Source organism: Stegostoma tigrinum, chromosome 4, assembly GCF_030684315.1.
Source record: "Stegostoma tigrinum isolate sSteTig4 chromosome 4, sSteTig4.hap1, whole genome shotgun sequence".
Classification (NCBI taxonomy): domain Eukaryota; kingdom Metazoa; phylum Chordata; class Chondrichthyes; order Orectolobiformes; family Stegostomatidae; genus Stegostoma; species Stegostoma tigrinum.
Window position 1 is genome coordinate 7,230,033 of NC_081357.1, and position 22,474 is coordinate 7,252,506.

Consider the following 22,474-nt stretch of genomic DNA (forward strand, 5'->3'; position numbering starts at 1 on the left):
TGAAAGGTCAGAGAGAAAGTTCCACACAAGAGATCACAATAAATAAAGCTAATGGGTATGCAAGTGACCTCACCAAGCAGTTTGATATTGTTGAAATACAGGGGACAACGAATAGAATAAAGGCTTGACTTTCTCAATGACCAGATGTGACGCATGTCCCCCGCCTCAGTGCTCAGAACAGAGTATGTGTTTTTTTTAAACCATATGTATGACTATTGAGGGAGGGAGTCGTGCACCTCAAAATTGAAGATGGCACTAAATTAAGAGGCACACTAAGCTGTATAGTTGAAATTAGGAGGTTACGCTGACCAAAAGTGTGCAAATCTAAGGCAAATATAACTGTGAGGTCATCTACTTAGAATGAGAAAAACAACTCGAGAAATGCTCATGGTGAGACTAAGGCTGTAAAAGCAAAAGTAATTTGGGCTGAGGCATATCTGTTATCTCAAAACAGTTCATAAACAAACATGATTTTATTTTGTAGAATCTTGATCAGATCCTATATGGTAGCCTGCATTCAGTTTCGGGTGTCAGACCACCTCGGGAATATTAGTTTGGAGGAACATAGCGCCGATTCAGCAGTTTGATACCACAGCATAACTGGTAAAATTGTGATTATAGGTTGCATGAATATACAAAGTTTGCCCTTGCTTTCAGAAAACTGTGGGGTTACCCAAGTATAGGAACTGTACAAGGCGATGAGACCACATCTGGAGTACTGAGAGCAACATTGGTCCCCTTATTTAAGGAAAGATATCATTTCATTGGAGACAGTTGAGAGGTTCACTCGGATGATCCCTGGGTACAGAGGGACTGTTTTATAAGTAAAGGCTAAACAGTTTGAGACTCCACTCACTGGAATTTAGAACAATGAGAGGTGATCAGACCGAAACAAAGGGCTTGACAGGGTAAATGCTGAGAGGATGTTTCCCCTCATGGGAGTATATGAATGAAGCCTCAGAATTTAAGGGTGCCAATTTAAAACTGAAATGAGCAGCAATTTCTTCTCCCAGAGGGTTGCCTCTCTCTCTTTGGAACTGCACACCACATAGATCTGTGAGGTTACAGTCCTTCTGTATACTGAAATCTGAGATAAATATGTAGATTCTTGATCAGTCGAGGAATCAAGGGCTACAGGGAAAGGGCAGGAAAGTGGATGTGAAGAATGTCAGATCAGCCACGATCCTACTTGAATGGCAAGCAGGCTCAAAGGGCCAAACTGCCTACTGCTTTCAAAACAATAAAGTAGTTTATCAGGACATATATTGATAAACCATATTTCTTCGGTGAGAAAGCTATCATTTTAAATCACAAGCTGACCAGAAGTCAAGCATGCTTTCTCACAAACAGTAGTGTAGATCTGAAATGCAAGTACACACTGTGCAAATGTGAGAGTTACTTAAAATGAAACCAAGATAGACAGATTTTTGGTTCTGAAGAAAATCTGGTATGATGCTGAACAGAGTCCAGCCACGCTCAAAGTGAATGGTTCTGGGGGAAAATAGTTCATTTAGTTAATCACACACAATTAAAATGCCTTTAAATTCCCACTGTCATATCTCACAAGAACAGCAGTACTGTGGAGGAGATAACTGGTTGGTGGAAAGCATCTATAGAAATGTACTCGTGGTGATGGACATGAAACTGATAAAGGAGCAACCTGATTGAGCTCATTTCACAGTTTCAAGGAGGAAAGTCATTTGGGCTTGCTTTGAAATCAGGTCCAGAGTTTAAAGGCCAGTATGTGGCCCACAGTGCCATATCCAAATATTTAAAACCACTTAATTTTTGATTATGCCAGGAAAGATCTGAGCTCATGTTGGTGGGGTCTCAATTTACTATTTGTCATCAACACCAAAGTGAAATAAAAACAAAAGAGAGGGCAATTATATGACCAAAAAATTTGTAAAGAACATTTTATTACAACAATGGTTGAAATGGAACAATCTAATCTCAGACACTAGTACAAACATGCATCAGTGCAGGAGACATGAGGTGATATAATGTCATTCTTTTGAAGTTATTGATGAGGTTCAATAAAGCAATTACATGGTTTCTGTTGTAATATACTATTTGGTTGATTCTACCAATAGAACAAATTCAATCCTGACAAATGCAAATTTTCCAAGATTTAATTTTCCATTTAATACTTGCGTGACCTTGCCTGATTCAACCTACTGCATACAGAAGTCCAACTGTGTATACTACATATAGGCTGTGGTCATTTTAAAATTCTAGACTGGTGACTTGAAAGCTGAAGGTGCAATTGTGATTAGTGTACGTAACATTACCTTGTTCGTCTTGATACAAAATGGAACCCTGTAAACCAGATTGCCCCATTGGCTCTGCCAAGTTTACTTAACAGTAGTTTGGGTCCCCACAACCTTAAATGGCAAAACAGAAGGGCATGTGAATTACAGAGAGGAGCAAGTGAAGATAAAGAAAAACACCCAGTGTCCTTATGCATGATGAATGGCCACTTGCTCAAGGCACCAAGGACTCCTAGTGCTGATTGAAAGCAACTTTGAGACCAAAGAAATGGAAAACCTTTACCCCCAGGTTGTACAAGTGACACTTTGGGCTGTGAAGTTCTAAAAATCCTGCACATTTCTATTTTTTATTGAAGACAGTCAACCTTACCTTAAATACACTGAAAACTATCTTCCTGTAGTGCACATTACTTGGCCAACTGGTCCAAATGTAGAATCTCAATTGAAAAACTAAAAGCTGGAGCATGTCCAGTGACATAGCTTTAAACCCACAAAATGCAAAAGTTAAAGCAGTTTCTCTCATACTGAAGATCTGTTATAGCCACATGCTAAGGTGCAAACTGATGTAAAAAGCAAGCAGTCAAAGCCAGTCGCACAACTGAAGTTAATTGCTATATGGATGTAGATCGCTGGTAATTTGGTGTTACCTAAATAAGGACAGATTCTCTTTGTCATTTGGCTCCATGGGTTTTGTTCCAAGTTTTCTGAATATTGTCTGTGCTTGTCCTTTCCGAGGGGTTGCTGGGTCCTCAAGCACATACTCCAGAATGTGAGGGTTGTCGTCATTCCGTCTGATGTAACCTTTGTTGATGAGATGCATGATGCAAGACAGAACGTCCATATTGCTGCAGTTAAAGTGAAGGAACTTATGCGCTAAACTGGATTCCTGGTTCTGACACCTTTCAATTACCTGCAAATGGTTCAGTGACACAATATAAGAAACAGCTCTTCAAAATTACAGCGCAATCTGTAGGCCCATGCACTTACCCAAAATCGTCACTTTGTTACAAGGAAACAGCTTTATAAACTAATCTGTACATGCATTAAGAGGCCCAAAAAAATCAGATTCTCAATCGTTAAACACAATCTCATGTGCCTGTCAAGCTTCACTGATTAAATCCCAGATTAGTACAAAACCACACAGGTCAGACAAGTTCCAATTAAATCTCTGTTCTCTACGAAATGAACTGAAGCCAAACAGTGCAGCAAGTTGGAGCCCTAAAGGTTAATTCCATGTCCTTTGTTGCAATTTGGGAAAAATCTGCCAGGAATTCCCACTCTACTTGGTGAGCGTACATATGCATTTACATCACACTCTACTGACACAGACTTGGGAAAATACAATAGTTAGCTCAGTGACTTGTTGAAGAGCAGTTATTACGTGTCAAATTGTACCTCAGTGCTTCAAATATCAAGGCATTCATGAAACTGTACATGCTGGTTCAGGGAAAGCTCTGACACTTCTTACACCAGAAAACACGTGGAGCTAGGCAGGTCAAACTGTGCCCAAAGCCTTCACCATAGCAACTCGAAAGCTACATAAAGCTGACTAGCACTCAATTTTCCTTCACTCGGTCACTTATGTCATATGTCAGACATAATGTAAAACATTGCTCACTGATTGAATACTGAGGGGAAATTAAGGATGGGCCAGTATCTTTTTAGGCTAACAGTCCAAGAACGCCCCACAAGATCACAGACTTCAGTTCGAGGATCATAAAGGTTTTCTGCAACTGCCCCAATTCTGATCCATTAAAGGATGGGCAGTGATGAGTCTGGGAAGGCATTCAGACTGTTGCTTGCTGTCCTCTGACTGGGTCTGAGAACAAGAGTGAACTGAGTCACACAAGGCATGTTTTAATTCATTTCTTAGAAAACTGGGGGCATTAATAATGGCAGCATTTTTGCCCATTCTAACTTCCCCTGAAGAGAAGGTGGTAACCTTTCCTTTGTCAAATTTTCATACACTGGAGGGGAAGAAGAAGAAAATGGACAAAGTACTGGGGATGCTGATGAGGAAGCATTAGCTATTGGGATTATCTTGAGGAGTAAGACATGAATATAAACTACTTGTTAGACCTCATGTTATATCACCACTGCCCTAGGAGCAATAACAATCTGACAGTAACTCACAGGTTATTTACCTTGAATACAAGATTGTCGATATGAAGTTCCTTCTCAGATTTCATGATCTGTACAATCATGCAATAGATAACATTTCTCTTGCGTTCTAATGTGCTGGCAGCATCTTCATCCACATTTAAATAGGTTTGTTTTGGCAGCAATGAACAGTACTGCTTATTTGCTGATCCTCTGCATAATACTTTTTCATTCAACCTCAGGATTCCTACAAGAACACAAAAATGTTAGAAATAAAGCACAATTGGAGTCAGCTGCTTAGGCACATAATGAAGGAGCATAATGCAAAACGCCTGCTAATGTAAGTGGGAAAGGAACACGAAAGAAATAAGACAGGCCAGTGGCTTAGAACCAGTTTCTCTGTCCTAAAATTTGACCCAGTCAGAGGATGAGTGCACCTTATCAATGCAGTATGCAGTTCTGGTTGCTCAAATATAGGAAGGATATTATTAAACAGGAGAAGACTCAGAAAAGGTTTAGCAGGATTATGCCAGGAAAGGATGGTTAAGCTAGAGAGAGGGGGAGGGGCTGGATAGGCCGGGATTTTATTCACTGGTGCACAGGAGGTTAAGGGGTGACATTATAGAGGTTTATAAAATCACAAGGGGCACAGATAAGGTGAATGACAAGGGTCTTTTCCCTAGGATGAGAAAGTTCAAAACTAGGGGGCATATTTTTAAGGTGCGAAGAGGAAGTTTTAAAAAGGACACGAGGGGCAACTTTGTATTTAAACAGAGAATGGCTCATGTGTTGAATAAACTGTCAGAGGAAGTGGTGGATGCAGGTAGTTGCATTTAAAAAGATATTTGGATAAGTACATGAACAGAAAATGTCTGCAGCGATAAGGGCCATATGCAGGCAAGTGGGAATAGTTTACTTTGGGAACATGGTTGGCACAGATTAGATGGGCCAAATGGGTCTGTTGGCAGACTGTACAACTCTATGACCCTTAATCTAGTTAATTACAGCACAGCTCCAGGTAAGCCCTAATCACCTACACTCCCCACCTACACTCACTTTTACTGGCTCCCTCCTCACCTCTTTGACCTGTCTGTCTCCTCTCCACCTATCTGACTCCCCCCCCCCCCCCCCCGCCTATTTATTTCAGGACTCCCTTCCCCTCCCCCATTTCTGAAGGAGGGCGTAGACCTGAAACGTCAGCTTTCCTGCTCCTCTGCTGTTGCTTGGCATCCACCACTTCCTCTGACAGTTTATTCAACACATGAGCCATTCTCTGTTTAAATACAAAGTTGCCCCTCGTGTCCTTTTTAAAACTTCCTCTTCGCACCTTAAAAATATGCCCCCTAGTTTTGAACTTTCTCATCCTAGGGAAAAGACCCTTGTCTTCATCCAGCTCTACGTCTTGTTATGTCAAATAGTAACAATGTGCTTCTCAACTGTGAGACCTTTCCACATCCTTCAGAAATGTTTTATGCAGTTGCTCTTCTTGAGTAAAATTAGCGGTGATTGTGTGTCTAAGAGTGCACACATTGACAATGATCGAGATGCACCAAATTCAGCTCTCTTCACCCCTACTGGCAGTTTCATGTGGTGATTTATCCCCACCAGACCCACGTTGCTGAATTTAAGACTGTGTGAGTAAACATACATCAGCAGCCATTTCATATCAGAAAATGCATAAACACATTTCTTTGTGCATATTAGTCCAAAGTATAAACTGTCAATACTGTGCAAAATTGCATGTTAAAAACACCTTGTACTGCACAATAGGCTGCAAATAATACAAATCCAAAAGACACTATATGGAGGACAGACTCCAGCCTGGAACGGAGACTTTCAGCTCTTTAATGCAGTAATGATTCACCAAACATATAAACTGTCTCCTGAATGCCGAGTACTCAGCCTCTGAGGTGAACTTGGTACACAGTGCGGTGTTGAAAGTCCAGACAATATAACTATCCAGATTTTACTACACCAGTTTTCTCACAGGAGTTATGCCTCATGTAAAAAGACAAATTATACAAACTAATTTTACTAAGAGAAATCAGACAATACACTAAACACCATCGGAGAAGAAAAGAGACAATAATAGGTGGTGCAGAAAGCAGGCACCTGCAAAATTATGAGGATGATCAAATTCAACAGAAGCATCCCCATAGGAGACTGGATTACTCAGGATATCTGAAAGCTGGAGCAAGAAAAGGTGAGTGCCATGGGATGTAATAGTCTATAATCCTCAGCTGGAAGTACAAACTGAGTGGCAGAATTTTCACATTATAATCATGGGTATGTAACTGGCTACAAAGTGCTCTGGGAAATCCTGAGATTGTGGATGATTGATAGAAAATTTTTTTGTTCGATGACTCTACTTTGTCTTTCAGCTGGGTAGGACTATATTTGCCTGGTGGCATTACTGTTTTTGCAGTCACAGCCAGCAAACCTGCAACAGCTACACTGAGCACTCCCAGGTTTCTAAACTCATGTACCTCAGGATCTTAGGCCACCACCTAACTCTTGTCTACATGCTGCTCCTCACCACTACTGCTGTCTCTATCACTTCAACCCTCCTCGTCATTTAATGAGTTTGTCCCATATCCGGGACAGAGTAAACAGAAATATCATCCAGCTCTTTACAATGGCATATTTAGATGAGGACCAATGAGAGCAGGTTCAAGTGCAGGACAAACCTCAGATTTGACTCGGTGAGCCAAATGGTCTGTTTTGACAAGGTTTATTCTGTGTAATTTCTACATAAATTGTTGCTTGGTAGCACAGAACAAGCACAGCTGATAAAAGAGATACTATCAGTGGTGGCTTTTCAGAGCATCAACCAGATTCACACAACATCATCTGATGGGGGTCTTTCTGACCTTCCTGAAGGGAAATCATTACTCCTGGCTGGAGGAGGCACTCACCTACAGGATGAGAGCCAAGATTCAGTGAGAAGAGGATCGGCACCGTTGTAGATATTTCCTAAGCAACTTGATCAGGGACATGGGGGATGAGAGATTGAGTGAGTGAGTTTGGTTGTAGGCATGACCTCAAGATTTAGGTTTAGACTCCAAAATTGCAACTAGACTGGTTTATAACAGACCGTTGGCAGGGAAAGAATGGCAGTAGGCAGTTAGCAAATGGAGTTTAGAGCAAGGGCTGAAAACAATAGTTTCCATCTTCATCCTCTGTTTCCTGGTGAAACAGGTCCACAGCAGACACTATTTCCTTAGCCCTGCTGGAAATATCTGGAATATATTCCTGGAATACCTGTACAATAAGGACACGTACGTCAGGCTCCTACACAGGGACTATAGCTCTGCCTTCAACACTACAACTGCAAGCAAACTAATCTCAAAACTCAGAGACTTACGTCTCAGCTCCACACTCTGCAACCAGATCATCAGCTTCCTGACCCACATACCACAATCAAAGACAGACAACAGCTCCTCTTCCATGATAATCCTCAACACTGGAGCCCTTCAAAAGATGCCTACTCCAGCTCCTACTGCACTCCATGCACACCCATAACTGTGTAGCCAAATTTCATACAAGTGTCATCTACAAGTTTGCTGACGACACCCCTGCTGTAGGCTGGATGTCAAACAATGATGACAGTAAAGAGGAAAAGAGGGTGTGCTTGGTGTCATGCTGCAGCGATAACAACCTCTCTCCCAATGTTGGCAAAACAAAAGAAACTGATCATTGATTTCAGAAAAGAAAGGAGGGGTATTCACCCCTGTCTACAAAGTCGAGGTGGAGAGAGTAATGAGCATCAGGTTCCTTGGAGTGATGTTAACTGACAATTTGTCCTGGACATCCCACATAGATACGATGGTCAAGACGGCACAGCAACGCCTCTTCTTCCTCAGGAGACTTAGGAAATTCAGTATGTCCATAAGGACACGTGCAAACTTTTATAGATGTACCACAGAAAGCATTCTATATGGGTGCATATGGGCCTGGTATGGCAACTGTACTGCCCAGGGCCACAAGAAACTACAGGAAGTTGTGTGCATAGCCCAGACTATCATGGAACCCAGCCTTCTAACCATGGACTCCATTTACACTTCTCATTGTCTTGGAAAGACTGCCAACATCAAAGACACCTCCCACCCCAGTAACACACTCTCCCAACTTGTTCAGTCAGGCAGAAGATACAGAAGCTGGAACAAACTTACCAAGATCTTCAACAGCAGCTTCTTCCCTGCTGTCATCGGACGGCTGAATAGACCTCTCTAATTTCAAATCTAATGTTGACCTTACCTTCATTAACCTTATGTGCAGCCCTACCCTTGTACCTTTCACTTTGTCTAAGCACACTATGAACTGTAGGTACTTGTTTGCAACGATCTGCCTGTATGTTCCCAAAACAAAACTTACATGTGACAAAAATAAATAAAAAACTCATTAAACTGGAGAAAATGGTTTGTGATCCAAAGGATATCTGACAATTTAAGAAAACAGCTGTGTTGGCAGCATACATGTGAAAATTAACACTGTGCTTTCAGATCTCACTTGGTGGGTGGGGAGGGAGAATAGTGACATTCAGATGAAGAAAAGGAGGGTACAAGAATAAATTCTTGCAGAACATCTGCAACCATGGTGCACGAGCAGGAAGATAAGCCATTACCAGTATTTTCTGGTTACAGTCTGCTCGCTAAGAATGGAACGAGGACAGCAGCCAAGAGGTATTAGGAGAAGGATGAAGCGACCAACCATGTTCAAAGGACACAAGCAGGTCAAGAAAGGAAGGCAAGTTAACCTCTGCAAGACTGATGTACTGTAAATCCATGGTACATGCAGCAGCTCAGTAAGAACATCAATGGGGTAAATAATCCTTTCCACATTACACCTGAATCTGTACAGGTGTAAAATCAAACTCTTCCACTGCAGTGCTCAGCATTAAAAGCCAATTTTCAAAACGCCTTCCAGCTACTTTTAATGACAATAAATTACATATAAAAGCAGAGTCCTCCAATGGCCTGCTGCACAAATAAATGACATGTAATGGAACTGAGCTTCAAAACTGAGAATTCCTCTTGTGGTCAATGCTCAATTTGGGCAATTTCAGCTGAAGCAGTATTTGGAGTTCTACAATTTTGGAGTGGATAACACACAACCAAATTTGTGTTTAAATTCAACCATTCCTATTTGTAAATTCCTCTTTGTAAATATTATAATACGCTACTGCAAATCAGCTCAGTCTGTGATTTAGTTTCACTGTGATGAGTGATGACCTTCACATGAACAATAGTTAAATGCACAAGGTGCCAGTGAGGCTGCAGCATCAGCTCCAAAAAACTGCAATTCATGGCCAGAAATAGAAAAAAGGACGTTGGGAGAATAACGCACTCCTCTTACACAATAACGTCATTTTTTCAAAACTAGAAATTGTTGATGGATTAATACCTAAAGAATGAACAGGGTAGGGAAGAATGCACATACCTTTGAGTCTGTTTTTGTCAGTGCCTGGTTGCACAAGGATGTCATTTTCTCCTATCAGGGGTTCCAGTGCATGACTAATCAAAACTGGGGACAAACCTGTCGATTTCAAGATGGTCTCCACAGGAATTTCCTTATTTAAAAGAAAGCAAAAAGGTATAAAATGCCTGAATTTTAGGATCTTTCAGCAGTTAATTCAGTTTATTGTGCCTGTGCGAATTTTACTGGAAAAGATACGCAGTTTCTTTTACTTCTTTGCTTTTTCTCTGCCATCCTAGAAGATCCCTTTGAAAGTCAATATTCAATTGCTGGCATTGCTCTCAGATAATGCATTATCGATCATAATGATTAACTCAATCATGACGTTTTGCCAATGATCCCAAGCCTATCCCTCTGGTTGCTTTCTTTTTGTGGTATTCTGCAGATTCACCACCCTCTTATCAAAAGCCCTTCTAATTTTCAACACTTCTATTCAATCTCTACCTTAACCCTCACCCATACTCCAAGTAAAACAGTCCCAGCTTCTTTAGGCTCTCTACATATCAGAAGTCCCTCACCCAGATACCATTTTCATTGTTGACATCCTTATAAAGATTTGGTACATAGAATTAGACAATAGTCTGGCTGAGACTTCACCAAAGGCATACCCGACCTGTTTTTAAACTCTTATAAAAGCAAGGATCCCTGTTTTTTGATGAAAAGGAAGTCTGAGTCCCTTGCCTCACTGTCTTGTAAAACTTCTGTATATAAACCAAGATCTGCTTGCTCTAGCACCTCTTTAAAATTGCAATAGCTAGTCTATACAACTAACTAGCTCAGCATCGTTAAAGTTTGTCTTTAAATACAAAATTTTATGTAATTATCACATTATCTTATGCAAAACTCTTAACTAATGACCAATAATACCAGCAATCATTGTCGGTCTTTACAGTAAAATGATATCATGTTTACAAAAGCCTTGGTACAGTCAATACTGCATATGTAACATGACCCATTGGATTTATTCAAAATGTTAAAATGTCACATCAGCGCAAAAAATAAAAGGGTCAACTGAGAGTCAGGTTAAGATTCAGAACACACGGATGTTGCACACAAATGTTTGAATTACTAATAGTCAACAATGATGGATAAAACAATAATTTTAAAATAGACAGCTCTGGTTTACCTCCTGTTCATTAAAGTGCAGTAGGATGTACATTTGCAGAGTAGACACACGCAAAGTCAACGATCCAAAGGTGATGACAGCATGTCCTAGCCACGTCCACTGTAACCGTCGAGGCTTTGTGCTGCTGAGCCCATAAACATTCTGACCTGAGAGTGTAAGGACAGAAATTAAGAGTCCAGGCTTGGCACTAACAGATTCTAGAACACTGCTATTTAAACACTGTTCAATTCTACAAATATCTTTACAGGCAGAGGAAAGCTTCTTTAAACCTGAAAAAGTGAATGCTGAACAGAATAGTGAAAAGAAAAACTGAAATAACAACTGAAAATGGTGAAAATACTCAGCAGGCTGAGCAGCATTTGAGCGGGTTAACAGTACTGATCCTAGATAAGAACTGAGGGCACCTACAGCCACATCCTTCTTCCATGACCAAATCTAGCTCAGATATACTCCATACACATTCCACCTCAAATTTCAATCCTCCTTTGATCTTTCTTCAGTAGCTGAGTCCATGGTCTGTGGTATTATTTCAGCCTTGAACAAAAAACTCTTTTCCCTTCCTTTCATATGTAAAGGGCCATGAGCTTCAAACACTTGGATATAAATGTCTCTCTAGATCCTTTCTCGCCCCACCACTTTCTCCAAATTTTATCCCTTCCTCCAATTTCATCCCTTGCCATGTTTTCACCATCCCTTCTGACCTTATGCTTTCTGACTGAGCAAACAGTCCTCAGCAGGTCTTTAGTTTCATCCTGTTCACCCTCAGCCCAATGACATGAGTTTGAGATCTTTTCCAATGCTTTCATATTCCAGCTCATTGGACAGAATCTACCCCTACCCCCCAACATAGCGGGTATTTATTCCTATCTTCAGCTTTCTCCTTCCATTCAGGTATCTCTGTTGGATGTTCATTAATCTTTTCCATTAAGAACTGCCAGCATGACAGCGATCATTTCGATTGCTATGTTCCTCTCCCACTTACTTCAAGCTGTTACCCTCTTAAGTTGCTCCACTGTTACCTCAAATCTAATTCTAATATTGTTATCTATCCTGTTGACAGCATTGTTGTTGTCGTCATCTGGCAAAGCTCGAACCCCAACTCCCGAACAATTCATCCTTCTTTCTCTTGAATCTTGAGCCACTCCGCTGATTAAATCAAGATAGTCCTCCTTTGTACTTCTTTCCTCCACATTCTACTTCCAGCCAGCATGTTGTGGCAAATAAAGGAGGAAATTATGAGACCCCTTGCAGAAATATTTGCATCATCTATAACTACAGGTGAGATGCCTGATGACTGGAGGGTGGCTAATGTTGGTCCTTAAGAAAGGTTGCAAGGAGAAACCAGGGAACTATAGACTTGAGAGTCTGACTTTGGCTGTAGATAAATTGTGGGAGGTGATTATTAAAGACAGGATTTATGGCCATTTAGAGAGGCAAAAATTGATCAAGGATAGTCAGCATAGCTTTGTGCAAGGTAATTCGCATCAACTTGATTGATTTTTTCAGGAAGTTACCAAGATTCCACATGGTACACTAATTAGTAAGCTTAGATCACATAGGATTCAAGGTGAGCTTGCCAACTGGATACACAATTGGTTTAACGGCAGGAGACAGCTTTTCGGACTGGAGGCCTGTGACCAGTGGTGTTCCATAGGGATCGGTTTTGAGTCCTCTTTTGCTTGTCGTTTATATAAGTGATTTGGATGTGAATACAGAAGGCATGGTTAGTACGTTTGCAGATGACATTATAGACAATGACAAAGGTTTTCGATGATTACAAAGGGATCTATATCAAACAGATCAATGGGCTGAAAAGTGGCAGATGGAATTCAATCTGGATAAATGTTTGGTACAACAAAGGTAGGATTTATACAATTAATGGTATGGTAGGGCCTTGGGTAGTGTTGCAGAACAGTGTGACCTAGGGGTGCAGGTACATTATTCTTTAAAGTTTCTGTCACACATAGACATTAGAAAGGAGTTTTGCATGCTTGCCTTCCTTGCTCAGTATTTTGAGTATAGGAGTTGGGGAGGCATGTTGAGGTTGTACAGGAAATTGGTGAGGCTTCTTCTGGAAATATTGTGTCCAGTTCTGGTTTCCCAGTTATAGGAAGGGTATTATCAAGCTGTAGAGGGTTCAGAAGAGATTTACCAGGATATTGCTGAGTGTGGAAGGTATGAGTTATAAGGAAAGGCTAGGAGGTTGAGAGGTGACCTGATAGATGTGTATAAAGTAATGAGAAGTATAGATGAAATTCCTCACATTGGGGAAATTGTAAGACTAGGAGACACACTTTTATGGTGTGAGGAGAGAGATTGAAAAGACACGAGGCAATTTTTCTTTTTCTTTACAAAGGGCAGTTCACGTGTGGAATGAACTTCCTGATCAAGTTTTTTTTAAAATCTTTATTCATTCACTGGATGAGGGCATCGCTGGCTAGGTAGCATTTATTGCCTATCCTTGGATTGCCCAGACAGCAGTTAAGAGCCAACCACATTGTTGTGGGTCTGGAGTCACATGTAGGCCAGACCACGTGAGGATAGCAGATTTCTTTCCCTGTAGGACATTTGTGAGCCAGATGGGTTTTTCTGACAATTGACAATGGATTCACAGTTATCATTAGATTGCTAATTCCAGATAGTTATTGAATTCAAATTCCACCATCTGCCATGGCACGATTCAAACCCAGCTCCCCAGGATGTTATCTGGGTCTCTGGTTTAACAGTCCAGTGATAATACCACGAAGCCATTGCCTCCCCGCACGTGATGGATGCTGGTACAATTACAATGCTTAAAAGATCTACACAACTTGAGAATGTTAGCCATGTCACACCTTCATCTTGTGGCTCACTTTATTGGACACATGGGTGGGACCACATGTTCCCAGTCCCATGTTGATGTAAATTTATTCAGACTATAACCTGCAACGCTTGTCTTTCCCACTGCTGTGCCATTACATTTGGTACTTCCGATGGGGAGATGACTGGGCCAACGTTCCTTTGACACTAGCCCCTCTCATTTCTCATTGACAAGCCACCACTCAACAACATCTTTCAAAAACATGCCTGTTTTCAAGAAATGGAACTGGTACAGGATGAATGGAAATCTACTCCAATTAAATAGTGGCAATCTAAAACAACCATCTTTCCTCCCACTTTGAAGTCTTCCCTAGCAACAAACCGAGAACTAGGCTGCTGACAAAACTGGTGCTCACGACCACATATCCACACCATCACTACAATCAGCTATTTCCACTTCAGTCACATCACCACTACCTCAGCTCATCCATTACTGAAATCCTCATGTATGCCTTTCTTACCTCTAAAGCTAACTACTATTATTGCATGCAGTTTTGGGCGCCATATCTCAGGAAGGATGTACTGGCCCTGGAGTGGGTTCAGAGGAGGTTCACAAGAACGGTCCCAGGAATGGAAAACTTAACATATGAGGAGCATCTGAGGACTCAGACTATATTCATTGGAGTTTAGAAGGATGAGGGGGGATCTAATCGAAACTTTCAGAATACTGTATGGCCTGGACAAAGTGGATGTTGGGAAGATGCTTCCATTGGTAGGAGACACGAGGGCCTGAGGGCACAGCCTGAGAGTAAAGGGAAGGCCTTTTAGAACAGAGATAAGGAGAAACTTCTTCAGCCAGAGAATGGTAAATCTATGAAATTCACTGCCACAGAATGGCAGAGCAAACTCGATGGGCCAAATGGCCTAATTTCTGCTCTTACGTCTTGTGGTCTTACTATAACGCACACCTGGGTCACCTCCCATATGCAACCCTCTGTAAACCTTATTATCCAGAACTCAGCTTGCAATAAGGCTCACTCACTATCAGCCTCTATACAAGCAGATTCACTCACTCCCAGTCAAGAAATTTCTCAATTTGAAAATTCTCTTTTCATGGCCCCTTCATGTTCTCCCCACTCTGCATTAGGTCCAGGCCCCCCATGCCACAGATATGGGAGTTATCTAATCTTAGCCTCTTGAGCATCCTGAATTTTTAAATCACTGAGGGGCCTTTGGCGCTAAACACCAAATTGCATTCCCAAAACCTCTTTTTAGGACGGGATTTATAAGCAAGAAGATTGCCAGAGCTTAAATTTAGGAGGAAGGAGGAATGGGATTGTGGGAGATATAGCAGTTTGGATCGGAAATTGGCTTGCTGAAAGAAGACAGAGGGGGTCGTTGATGGGAAATGTTCATCCTGGAGACCAGTTACTAGTGGTGTACCGCAAGGGTCGGTGTTGGGTCCACTGCTGTTTGTCATTTTTATAAATGACCTGGATGAGGGCGTAGAAGGATGGGTTAGTAAATTTGCAGACGACACTAAGGTCGGTGGAGTTGTGGATAGTGACGAAGGATGCTGTAGGTTGCAGAGAGACATAGATAAGCTGCAGAGCTGGGCTGAGAGGTGGCAAATGGAGTTTAATGCAGACAGGTGTGAGGTGATGCACTTTGGTAGGAGTAACCGGAAGGCAAAGTACTGGGCTAATGGTAAGATTCTTAGTAGTGTAGATGAGCAGAGAGATCTCGGTGTCCATGTACACAGATCCTTGAAAGTTGCCACCCAGGTTGACACGGCTGTTAAGGCAGCATACAGTGTTTTAGCTTTTATTAATAGAGGGATCGCGTTCCGGAACCAAGAGGTTATGGTGAAGCTGTACAAAACTCTGGTGCGGCCGCACTTGGAGTATTGCGTACAGTTCTGGTCACCGCATTATAAGAAGGATGTGGAAGCTTTGGAAAGGGTGCAGAGGAGATTTACTAGGATGTTGCCTGGTATGGAGGGAAGGTCTTACGAGGAAAGGCTGAGGGACTTGAGGCTGTTTTCATTAGAGAGAAGGTTGAGAGGTGACTTAATTGAGACATAAAATAATCAGAGGGTTAGATAGGGTGGATAGGGAGAGCCTTTTTCCTAGGATGGTGACGGCGAGCACAAGGGGGCATAGCTTTAAATTGAGGGCTGAAAGATATAGGACAGATGTCAGAGCTAGTTTCTTTACTCAGAGTAGTAAGGGAATGGAATGCTTTGCTTGCAACGTTAGTAGATTCGCCAACTTTGGGTACATTTAAGGCGTCATTGGATAAGCATATGGACGTACACGGAATAGTGTAGGTTAGACGGGCTTGAGATCGGCATGACAGGTCCGCACAACATCGAGGGCCGAAGGGCCTGTACTGTGCTGTAATGTTCTATGTTCTATGAGGAACAACTGGATAGGGACAGGCTGTTTTCCTTGTAACAAAAGAGGGTGAGGGGTGACTTAGTCAAAGTGTATACAATAATAAGGGGTTTGGATAGAGTGGACAGGGAAGACTAGTTCCCCAGCAGAGGGGTGAATTATCAGGGAGCGCAGATTTGAGGTGATTGGCAGAAGGATTAGAGGGAACAAGAGGAAAAATATGGGTAATAAAATGTGAGGCTGGATGAACACAGCAGGCCAAGCAGCATCTCAGGAGCACAAAAGCTGACGTTTCGGGCCTAGACCCTTCATCAGAGAGGGGGATGGGGTGAGGGTTCTGGAATAAATAGGGAGAGGGGGAGGCGGACCGAAGATGGAGAGAAAAGAAGATAGGGGGAGAGAGTATAGGTGGGGAGGGGATAGGTCAGGCCAGGGAAGACGGACAGGTCAAGGAGGTGGGATGAGGTTAGTAGGTAGATGGGGGTGCAGCTTGTGGTGGGAGTAAGGGATGGGTGAAAGGAAGAACCGGTTAGGGAGGCAGAGACAGGTTGGACTGATTTTGGGATGCAGTGGGGGGAGGGGACGAACTGGGCTGGTTTAGGGACGCAGTTGGGGAAGGGGAGATTTTGAAACTGGTGAAGTCCACGTTGATACCATTAGGCTGCAGGGTTCCCAGGCGGAATATGAGTTGCTGTTCCTGCAACCTTCGGGTGGCGTCATTGTGGCACTGCAGGAGGCCCATGATGGACATGTCATCTAAAGAATGGGAGGGGGAGTGGAAATGGTTAGCGACTGGGAGGTGCAGTTGTTTGCCACCTGCACATCTGCCAATGTGGTATACTGCATCCACTGTACCCGGTGTGGCTTCCTCTATATTGGGGAAACCAAGCGGAGGCTTGGAGACCGCTTTGCAGAACACCTCTGCTCAGTTTGCAACAAACAACTGCACCTCCCAGTCGCAAACCATTTCCACTCCCCCTCCCATTCTTTAGATGACATGTCCGTCATGGGCCTCCTGCAGTGCCACAATGACGCCACCCGAAGGTTGCAGGAACAGCAACTCATATTCCGCCTGGGAACCCTGCAGCCTAATGGTATCAATGTGGACTTCACCAGTTTCAAAATCTCCCCTTCCCTAAACCAGCCCAGTTCGTCCCCTCCCCGCACTGCACCACACAACCAGCCCAGCTCTTCCCCTCCACCCACTGCATCCCAAAACCAGTCCAACCTGTCTCTGCCTCCCTAACCTGTTCTTCCTTTCACCCATCCCTTCCTCCCACCCCAAGCCGCACCCCCATCTACCTACTAACCTCATCCCACCTCCCTGACCTGTCCGTCTTCCCTGGACTGACCTATCCCCTCCCTACCTCCCCACCTATACTCTCTCCACCTCCCCCTCTCTCCCTATTTATTCCAGAACCCTCACCCCATCCCCCTCTCTGAAGAAGGGTCTAGGCCCGAAACGTCGGCTTTTTTGCTCCTGAGATGCTGCTTGGCCTGCTGTGTTCATCCAGCCTCACATTTTATTATCTTGGATTCTCCAGCATCTGCAGTTCCCATTATCTCTGAAAAATATGGGTATTTGGAATTCACTGCTTTGATGGTGGTTGAGGTAGCAATCCTCAACTCATTTAAAAGGAATCTGGATCTGCACCAGAAGCATAGTAACCCACAGTGCTACAGATCAAGCACTGCAAAGTGGGATCAGAATGGGTGACTGGTTTATTCAGCCAGCTGCTTTCTTGCTCTCACTTTTCTGTATTGTTCTACTTTTGGGCTATCTGTCCTCATTGTCTTATGCAGTTTGGTGTCTAATTTTATAATTTCCCTCAAAAGCATTTAACAATATTTTAATATACAAAGTGTCACATAAATGTAACTCGTTTCTTCTTGCCTCCCTTTCTCAATCTGTCCTAAAAATATGTGTATGACAAATAGTCCCTAACCAAAAACATTAACCGTGGCTCTCTACTGACATTGAGGCACACGCTGGATATTTCCTATATTTTTCTTTAATACTTTGCTCTTGTAAAAGAACAAGAGTGCAGCTTCTACTGGGAAACAAAAGAATGGATATTAAAGGCAGCAGCAGTAGGAGTATCAAATTGAGTTCTCAGTGGATATATCTTCCGATGGACGCTCCAAGCGGGCAGGCTGAAAGAGCTGCCAGAAGGAGTAAGAAATGGAAGCAGAAACAGGGGAAGCCTGGGAACAGGACTGTAACCGAGGACCCGAAGATTTTGAAATTTGAACTTCAGTTCATGTATTCTGAAGCCATCTCACTGGGTTACAGGGCAGTCACAACTGTATCAAAAGGACAGAGGATGTCTGTGTGTCTTCACACAACTTAAGTCCAACCATGCTTATGCAATGACTGTCACCTATTTGGTGAATCCCAAAGTAAAGCAGTGAATAGACTTTCATTATACTACAGGGATTTAATTACTGTCTTGATATAATTTCAGAAAGTGTGGACACCATGGAGCATCTCACCTTCACTCAACACCTCCTTTGGTAACACAGGTATAGAAAGTTAGTGAGTCTTCAATTCAAACCTGCCCCATTCTGTGGTACTGTTTCACTTACATTACAGTCCACAAAAAGTGGGGTTGTAGAAACTCAAACAGCTAAAACCTAGGGTCATTTAAGATGATGAGCAGCTAACAGATTTCATTCTAAGATTTGGCACACTCTTTGAAATTGTGGACTTAGTCAGCACAGAGAAAAAAGTCCTGATATAACACTCAAGCAACTAAAGTCAATTTGGAATTAAAGTACAGGAGGCCAGTTGGCACATTGAACCTAAGGGCTCTTCAAAGTAATTCCATGCCCCTGCCTTGCAAATGTTTCCCTTTGAGGAATTTTCAGCATAACTCTCGTATTAGATCACAATGTGACTACTCTCTCTGGGCAGCAAATTTCAGTTCATTTGGTTTTAATTGTTGTACTGGAACTTACATTTTTTTCTTCTTTGTTCTGAGCACAAAAGACAACAATTTTCAATTTGATTAAAATACTAACTAATGGTGTAGAAGTCAGAGAACTCCTCCAGGAAATTGCTGAGGGCAGATGGGAAGAATGCTCTCGGATCATCAAGATAACAGAGGAAAGATATGGACCAACAGCGTGGAGAAAGCACAAGAACTTTTAAATCCATTTCTTCTTCGGTAATAGGCGGCTGATCTTCCATCATCTGAGCAAGATAAAGATCATTTTCAAACTCAGGTTTGTACAAATACAAATAGTCATTGCTGCTCATCATTTTTAACACTGTATAAGGCACTTCACAGAAGCATAATTTCGTAAATTTGACATGGAACAACATAATGGGATATTACAAAATATGCAGTGCTAGTGTTGATACCTCACAGACCTCCTCCCATTCCATCCACCTCATCTCAGCCAGCCAGCAATTCTTTCTATTCCTTTATTCTCATGTCTGTGGGAGGTAGGAGCGAAATGCAGCCCCTAATGGCTTGGCTGTGTCATTCAGGAGGGGAGTAGGGAAGAACAGCACAGAAAGCAAGATATCTAGAAGTAATTACCTGTCATCTTAAACATTAAGATAAACATTGTATGCAACGCTTATCAGCATTATATAATTTAGATTGTGATTATTATACCATTTTAATGAAGTCATACAACAAAAAGTGAGAAGTATGAGTCTAATATCCTTTTGAATACATCATATCTGTTTGAATCATAGAATCCCAACAGTGTGGAAAGAGGCCATTCAACCCATCCAGTGTGCACTGACCCTCCAAAGAGCATGCCACCCAGATTCAAACACCCCAAGCCCCATCCTCCCCAAACTGCCAAAACCCCACATTTAGCTTGGCCAATCCACTTAAGTTACACATCTTTGGATTGTGGGAGGGAGCCCACATAGACCTGGGGAGAACAGGCAAACTCCACACAGGTCATCCAAGGTTGGAATTGGTTGCCTGAAACCTCACTTCTGGTGAAGAAATTCATACTCTAAATTGAGTTCAGATATTTCAGTTCTGTGTTGGATTTACGAGTAATTATCTTGACTTTATTGATCTTAATTTTGGCTGCTCCCCACGTGGAACTATTCTATGGACTTCCACTCTGTCCATCTAATTCGCAATGAGAGGGGGGGGCTGGATCTGCTGTTTGGCATAGAAAAAGGCCCTAATTTGTTATATTTTTTCAAGTTACTGAAGTCTCTTAGTTCATAGATTTCCCAGAGGGAAAAAATTCACAAGTTAACTAAATATATTAAACTCGTACAGATTTGTGTGAAGGTACTGTAGGTGCTGAAACTCCTTCCTTTGTGCGAAATCTAAGTGGACATTATCTACTCACGTCATCATCCAGATCTTCCAGTTTCTTGTCAAGTTGTTGCAACCTATAAAGATGGAATTCCTGTTGCAGCTCATCTGATGCAGTCAGATTCTTCAGCATCTGCTGAGGGTATCTACTGGGAAAACAGGTCCCAATATGATCGATCACAGCTCGCTCCAACCACACTTTCCCCTGGCCCAGAAGGCGATCCGCCAGATAGTATCTGTCAATGAGGAAGAGTTCAGAGAAAAGAATAGAAGCAAGCTTATTTCCAGATATTCCCCATTCACAGCTAGCTCCCGATTATAACTCGTGATGAGTAAACTGATGATGAGCTGCTTTCTTAAAGCTATAATTCTATCGAATGGTGGAGCAGGTTGTATGGGTCAGTGGCTTACCTTTGTTGCTATTTCTCATGGCCTTTTAACAATCAAGTGGGGAACTTTGACTGGAGGGTATGGAACATCTTCAATGTTAATGAAGCTGCACACACCTAACAGGTGGGAAGTATTCCACAACACTCCTGATTCATGGCCTGAGACAAAATATTTAAGCTCAAACTTACTCTGGCAATCACTGCATTTGAGTCAGTGCTCCAGGTGACCTCCTGATCAATTGCGGGCCCCAGGGTCTTTTTTTGTTCGTGCAGGGTGGGGAGGTGACTTTACTTTTCTATGGGAGGTGGGCAGCTCTGACAAGGCCAGTATTTGCTGCTCATTCCTAATTTTTTGACCCAACCGGATTGTGAAGAGTCAATCACACGACGATGTCTAAAGTCAAAAGGAGGCCATCACCTCCCCGATAAGAATAGCAGATCTCACTAAGTTTGAGACAATCAGTTGCCTCATTCCCACTTGTCGACCTCCCTTGAAAGGTCCCCAAAAGGAGGGATGAGGAGGTCACTGGCCAGGCAGCAATTATTTTTCATTCCCAATTTCCCAGAGGGCAGTTCAGAGTCAACCACATTGCTGTTGGTCTGGAGTCACATGTAGGCCATACGAGGTAAGGATGGCAGTTTCCTTCCCCAAAAGAGATTAGTGGATGAGGTGGGCTTTTCCGACAATCAACAGATTCATGATTAGATTCTTAATTCCAGATATTTTTATTGAATTCAAATTCCACCATCTCCCATGGTAGGATTCGAACTCAGGCTCCCAAAATGTTATCTGACTGTCCAGCGGTAATACCACTAGGCCATCACCTCCCCGATAAGAATGGCAGATCTCAATCCTTAAACTTTACTAATGAGCTCAATGCATTTTTTTAAAAATATAATTGAATATAAATTTTAATTCCAGATTTGAATAACTGAATTCAAATAGCACCAGCTGCTTTAGCAGGACTTGAAGCCATCTCTCCACAACACTGACGTGGAGGACACCAGGTTTATTTGAAATCACAAGCTTTCACAGTGCTGCTCCTTTGTCAGATGACTCACTCGTTTTGGAGCTAGCCATTGCTACTGAACACAAGATTGGTTGCCATTTAGATATGGCTGCTTGTGGCTGATTTATCTCACATTCCAACTGGAACTCCGTGCAACACGTATCTATCAAACCGCTAGAAACTTGAACCAATAGCTAAGGTATTATCTTTCACTATACCATTTCTGTAAACATGCTCTTTACCTGTAGAAATGTTCAAACATGTTAGCAAGCTCCAGTCCAGAGAGGAACAGCATCGGCTCCAGGAACTGCTGCAGCTGGTTTAGTGTTTCCACATTGCTTGTGTTCATTTCACTTTCTTGGATACGTTGATCAATGTACTGTGCGAACCGTTCACTGACCTGAAGGACATGGTTACATTTGACTCATTCCACTACTACAAGGATTTCAATTACAAAACACACTCAAGTGCCCTTCCTACTTTAATCTCTATCTTTCCTGATGCTCCCTTCCAGACCATCATCTCTCTGGCACACTGTCCTGTCCACTATTCTCAATTAATTCTCAACCACCTAACCTCTTTTCCCCAATATCTGACATTGTGAATAGATCCTT

At 42.4% G+C, this 22,474-nt stretch overlaps 1 protein-coding gene across 4 annotated transcripts in view; it reads right to left on the minus strand.

Moving 5' to 3' along the window:
• Positions 1–22,474, minus strand: part of LOC125452341 (cullin-9) — a 176,803-nt gene that overhangs the window by 28,490 nt on the left and 125,839 nt on the right. For all 4 annotated transcript variants that reach the window (XM_059645126.1, XM_059645123.1, XM_059645124.1 and 1 more), the window contains exons 23-29: positions 22,103–22,260; positions 20,496–20,697; positions 19,188–19,359; positions 10,972–11,117; positions 9,810–9,939; positions 4,415–4,617; positions 2,918–3,180 (exon numbers count right to left, since the gene is read on the minus strand). In XM_059645126.1, the coding sequence (XP_059501109.1) occupies positions 2,918–3,180; positions 4,415–4,617; positions 9,810–9,939; positions 10,972–11,117; positions 19,188–19,359; positions 20,496–20,697; positions 22,103–22,260 (1,274 nt within the window). The remainder of the gene's footprint in view (positions 1–2,917; positions 3,181–4,414; positions 4,618–9,809; positions 9,940–10,971; positions 11,118–19,187; positions 19,360–20,495; positions 20,698–22,102; positions 22,261–22,474) is intronic.